Source organism: Malaya genurostris, chromosome 3, assembly GCF_030247185.1.
Source record: "Malaya genurostris strain Urasoe2022 chromosome 3, Malgen_1.1, whole genome shotgun sequence".
Classification (NCBI taxonomy): domain Eukaryota; kingdom Metazoa; phylum Arthropoda; class Insecta; order Diptera; family Culicidae; genus Malaya; species Malaya genurostris.
The window spans coordinates 127,951,130-127,957,317 of NC_080572.1; the positions used below are offsets into that span (position 1 = coordinate 127,951,130).

Consider the following 6,188-nt stretch of genomic DNA (forward strand, 5'->3'; position numbering starts at 1 on the left):
CCTAAGATACTTCCTTGGGGTTCACCAGCGAGAATAAAAAATCTTTCTGAAAGTGCATTATTCAGAGAAACCTGGAATGCTCTATCTGCAAGATAATTTTTGATAATTTTAATAAGATACATCGGAAAATTATACCGATGCAGTTTCAACACCAGGCCATCGTGCCACACATTATCGAATGCCTTTTCAATATCCAATATTTCCATGGCAGTCGTTTTGGACACTGATTTGTTTTGCTGGATGACGTTGTTAACCCTTGTGAATTGGTGGATAGTGGATCTTCCTTTCCGGAACCCAAACTGTTCTTCCAGTAATATATCCTGTTCATCTGCGAAAGCAAGAATTCGCCTTTGTATTGACTTTTTAAACAACTTGGATAGGGGCCTTCATATTTTTGAATTTTTTCACAATAGCCATCAGCTCATTCGCAGTGACTCTACTGATTGGTCAACCTCAGCTACGCTATCAGCAACAGCTCTTTCATGTGGACTAACAATGTTGAGTCCTACATTGTGAGAACACACAATGTAGGCAGCCTAGCGCATTTGCCTTCTCTACTGGTGTGACATCAGAGGAGGAATAGGCTTCGGTTTTTTCTTAAGCACCTTCGTTAAGGATCAGAAGGGCTTTGAATGTGGGAGAATTTCTCGAAGCTTTTGCTGGAAGTTCCTGTTGCTCAGCTATCCTTTCCTGGATTATCCTAGTTAAGTTGTTATAAGAGGTCTTCTTTTATAGGATGCCAGTTCGTTGATACTGCCTCCGGTAGATATTTCGAAGTCGGATGAGTTTCTCGGTGACACTGTAAATTTGAAGAGAGGAACTCGGCATATGTTGTACTGGAACCGTCCTATCACGAGCGACTGTGATTGAATGCTGGAAGGGAAGATAGGGCCGCATCGATTTCCATCGGGGAATCTAGTGGCAAATCGATATTAATAAGTTGATCGGCGATTTGTTGAAATTGGACCCAGTCGGTGCGATAATAGTTCCTCCGAAGCTGAATAGGCACTGTTTCTGGTGAAGAGCCTAACGTCAATGCTACTGAAAAGTGGTCGGAAGAGAGCTCGTTGAAGACAACCGGAGAGCTGTCTATGGCGATGTTGTTGATGAACATATCCATAATGGAATGAACTCCCGATCTGGAAAGTCGCGTTGATTGATCCGGAGCGAGGATGTTGTACTGTCCTCATACCGTGCGTTCAGGTCCCCAGCCATGATGAATTTTTTCTGTCGTCGAGTGAACATAGCCAGATCTTGCTTCAATGATGCACACGTACCGTCTCGAAGATTGGTTTGTTTGGGACAGTACGCTGCAATGATGATGATTGGTCCCATCGCCGTTGAATCTCAATTCCGATGGCTTCTATAAGTTGCAATTTAAAGGCTGACAGAAGCCTGTGCTGCTTTGCTTGTGGTTGATTATTGCCCCATCCAGGAGGGATTTTGTAGGAAGAATCTTTTTGTGATCCAGCAGCTGAATCTTTTGGATTGCTGTGAGGAAGTGGCGGCAAATTTGGAATATCCCTCTTTGGTGGTAGCTGTGAGAAATTAATTTCTTCCTTCTGTGGAACATTCTTGCGCGTTGATTATTTACGGGACGCCTGTTGTTGAATTTTTGTGAACTCAGCACGTTTGGGACATGATCTGCTAGTAGATAGGGTCGCCATCACAGTTCACACATTTTATAGCGATGTCATCTAGTAGGCAATCGTTGGTATTGTGTGATTCTGTACATTGCCCGCACCTACTTTTCATGTGGCAATTCCTCTCTCCATGGTCGTAGTTCAAACAGTTCGTGCACTGTGTGACATCCCGATGTACCGGTTTATACTTTTGCCATTCGATGATTATATGGAATAAGGATTTTATCGTTTTCAGTTGACTCATGGTGATGGAGCCATTCTCCTTATGAACCAAGTACAGTTGATCTCGATAGTTTTTGTCCGTGTTGTGTCGTTTCATTTTAAACACCATCGCAGGCTTTAGTCTAGCCTCCGACAGTTCCTGCTTCAGGTAACATTCCACTGCTTTGTAGCCTTCAGTCAGGCATGTCCAAACACTGCACTGCGTGCTTCATATAACCACCGCCACCGCGTGTATTGAGAATGCCATTGCGTGCCAGTGCACAAAGATAAACACGAAACGCAATATCCGAAGCCACGGTGCTCGTGGCGCTGTTTTATTTTCGGCACTGGTGTTTCAAGCTTCGGCATACACCGAAACCGCGTGTTTTCAGTTCCGTTAAACACCGGAGCCGAATGTTTTCAATTTCGCGAAGGCACCGAAGAGCACCCATGCGTTGGTTATATTGTCAATCAATTGAATTCAATCAGACGCGTATTGATGATAAAAGAATTAATCATTCAAAAGCATTTTTCGTCATACCGTGGCGCTATAGCTGCTTATAGTACAAGCAACGTATATGGCAAAATCGGAAACACTCGGCTTCGGTGTTTGCCGAAGTCAGGAACACTCGACTTCAGTGCTGCCCGAAAATCCAAGCACCGGTGGTTGACAATTACACGACCACCGCTACGGGTGCTTTTTCTACTGCGTTCGGTGTTATTTTTTCAACACGGGCACGAAGCGTAGCATTCAATACTCCTGGTGGTGTGCTCACGACTGATGGTGAGTACCGTGCAGAACGGATCCGTGTTGTTGCCATGCCTGCCTTCAGTACATAAACGGATTGTTGCCTGTAGTGCTTTGATGATCAGCGTGTTGAAATCCGAGCGTAGATTTGGTGGGAAGCCCTTCAGATAGAAAGGCGGCATTTTTTCCTTCTTCTGCAGTTCCTCTTCGACATCAACTGGCAGATCAGCGTATTGGTTGTTACTCACCAAACGGTCGTTTACCTGTACATCACTTGCCTTTAGACGCTTAGCATCCTTTGGAGTTGATGCTCAAGCCTATTCATTCGAACACGCATGTTGGCACTGGTTCAAGAATTCATAGGTCGATTAAAACCATTTGATCAATAATATGCTATTGAAATATTGAAACGACGTTGCCTCACCAACATTGAGTGTGAGAAATACGAATTATATATTCTGAGTGGGTATTAGCCCAAGTTGGCGATTCAATGCATAGAGCGCTGGTCTTACAAGCCAGTTGTCGTATGTTCGAGCCCCGATATGGAAGGATTCTTAGGTAAGCCGTGCGAAGTTTGTGGAAACAGAGAGGTAAAATTCCAAAAAAAAAATTTAATACCAACACTTTGCTTTACTTTGGTCCATGGTATGGTTCCCTCGAATGGCGAAGTTTGAATTTTATTTGGTCCAGATGTCTTAGTAGAGTTGAAATCTGCTGGATATAGCTCAGGTATTGCAAGCCAGATGCCCATAATAGTCATTTTCATTTCTGTAGATTATTCGTATGAAATAATTTTCCCTAACATCGCACTATTATTGGAGATTCAATCGTTTGATTACCGCGCTGAGAATTTTCAATAAGCAGTGAGCATATACTTTTAAATGGAATGATATTACGAACAAACGAAATTAGACTTCGTTGCGAATCGGTATTGTGAAAATTCATTTATAATTTTTTTTTCTGGATCGGCTATGCCTGAGCGGCAAATCCTGATCATCAGTCCTTTCGTGTCACAGGACTTGTGGTGATGCAAAGAATTGCTCAGATAGTAGTAGCAGGTATTTTGGTTCAAAATGCAATTTGAATTGATTTTTTTATCAATCGAGGAATACCCACCGAAAATTAGCTATATTTTTTTTTTAAAATACTTAAGAGACTGCCTACACTTTGCACAACTCCCCTCATAGACAAACGGAAACTGAGACCATCCCCGTTACCCGGCGAGTCTTCGTGCCTGTTTAACGATCCCTTAGTGAAATATTACAAGCTGCTGAATTATTTCGATTAATCACACTAATCTTGCGACGAAAAAGAATGCTAGTTACTAATTATATTAATGTCGTTTTCGCTTGGTGCCAGATTCTGCTGTCAAACCATGTGAAGCTATACTAAACTACAATGTTGTTTAGAACGAATCGAAATCAAATCGATTTCATGATATGAAATCGATTTCATGATATGAAATCGATTTCATGAAAAATATTTAGTTTTATCGAGCGAAAACGACACCAGAACTTTAATGCCCCGTTTACACTTCTGCTGGCTGCCAGCATGCTGGTGTCAGTGTACTGCCCTCTTAGGAAAAAAACGTTCAACGGTGGTCCTTCGTTGGTCTAATACTTTGGATCATTGGACCACAGTTGAACGTTTTTTCCTAAGAAGGCAGTACACTGACACCAGCATGCTGGCAGCCAGCAGAAGTGTAAACGGGGCATAAATCACCAATTGCACGACATTTAAAATACACGCGTTTTTTCTTATGACGACCAATTAGTCAACTGTCAATATCCACTTTGAAGTTTTTCGGTTGGCTTGACGTTTGCTGAAAATGATATCTCTTTCATTTGGTGTTGAAATATATTCCTTGAATGGTCATACTTCGTCAGAAATTTGTCTTCAAAGCAGATGTTGATGGCTTATTGGCCGTTAAGAAAAAACGCGTGAATTATTGCATATTGCAAACGCACCTCTTCTTTAGGAACTGCTTCAGTTGCATGACCTAAGATATCTGCAACTTCCAGAAGATCTTTGCAGAAACCCTGAATGCCGAAAAGTTTAGCGTCTTCAATCTGCTTTGTTAAACGGCGTCGCAAATTTTCACCATCAGCAAGTGCTCGCTTGTATTTATCCTAGAAATAATAGACACTGTTAATACTTTTTTCTAATTTTCACACTTTTCTATCTACGCTAAGTTCAGAATTCTTTTCGTTAAGTAATTCTACATCCTTCTTCAGACTTTCAATTTCGATTGTCAACTTTTTCTCAGGCTCAGAAGTTTCTTCTTCCTTTTTTGGGGCTTCTTCGTGGGAAAAGTGTCTCAAATAACTTTGACCGGGTATCACAGAAAAACGAGCATGAATCAAAGATCTGCAGGTTAGAACCAATTTTAAGGTTAATTACATCATCTTTGATCTCCTAGATTAATACTAACCGCATCATATTTTGCTTTATATGAGGAGCCAACGCCGAAGCTGTAGAAAGAACTCGTAAATTGAGCGATGTCATTTATAGACTAATTTATGTTATTGATCACTTAGTTTAAAGATCTTTTTCAATTGTTCAAGATTAGAATAAAGATCAACTGTTTTTGACAACTGACTGCTGGAAAAATGAGTAAGATGAAATCAGCGTTGCCAGGTCATTTTTCCAAAAATATGTATTCAGCGCAAAAATCTATCTGTACCATATCGGTATCCACGACGTAAAATACACTGGTGGCGTAGTAAGACAGGTTTGGTTGTGTTGGTAATTTTCTCACGAAATTAAGTATGGCGCGCCGGGATTCAAGCATGTAAACATAAACAAACGACCAGTTCAGATCGGGATGTCACTTCTAAGTTACTCCAGTTGTCGCGCAGCATTGCGAATCTTTGGCACTTATTGAAAATCTGGGCTTGCAAGGTAACGTCGGTAATCTTCAAGGGCTTGCAAGGTAACGTCGAAATATAGAAAATTTTACACACATCCGATTCTGTTCATTTCGTTGGAGGAAGGATTTCGCGGATCGCACTGTGGTATCTATTACAGTTATTATGGATAATGGAGTGATTGTGCTGTTGGTGGCATTTCAAATGCAGGTGATGAAAACGATTGAAACATCCCGGAACAAAACACCGCATTTCACTGTCAATATTTTCGCAAACAGAATCAACTCTAAATATTTTCATAAAAGCAACTCCCGAAACGTCATTTGTTTATGTTTTTCTTCTTCACGTCTCTCTGTTATTCCAAAATAAAATGACAACCGCACTAACACATAGAAAAACGTGATCACCAGGTATTTTACATCGTGATCGGTATCAGAATCCCGTAACAGAAGTACCAGGAAAATGCCACCAACGCTTGTTTTGGTGAGCAAAAAAAAGGTCCCACCGCAACCTTTTCTCATGTCTATTTAAGCTAAAAACGAAAATCGGTATTAATCTGTACGATCCGTGAATTATCGGTGTTTTGGAAGTACATATTTGTATTGCGGAATAGAAATCAAATCTCGGTTAATTTTTCAAAAGGGCGTATAAGCAAGTGACAGTTTCTCTTTAATCACTCTCTCTTTCGATTATTGTGATGCGATTCAAATGATTTTCTTTGATATCGTT

At 40.9% G+C, this 6,188-nt stretch overlaps 1 protein-coding gene across 1 annotated transcript in view; it reads right to left on the reverse strand.

Annotated features, from left to right (window-relative positions):
- LOC131437038 (grpE protein homolog, mitochondrial) overlaps positions 1-5,210 on the reverse strand; it is a 28,496-nt gene extending 23,286 nt beyond the window's left edge. Inside the window, exons 1-3 of the mRNA XM_058606083.1 lie at positions 5,024-5,210; positions 4,779-4,959; positions 4,560-4,721 (exon numbers count right to left, since the gene is read on the reverse strand). Of these exons, the coding sequence (XP_058462066.1) occupies positions 4,560-4,721; positions 4,779-4,959; positions 5,024-5,097 (417 nt within the window). The 5' untranslated portion in view covers positions 5,098-5,210. The remainder of the gene's footprint in view (positions 1-4,559; positions 4,722-4,778; positions 4,960-5,023) is intronic.
- Between the last annotated feature and the right edge of the window lie 978 nt (positions 5,211-6,188).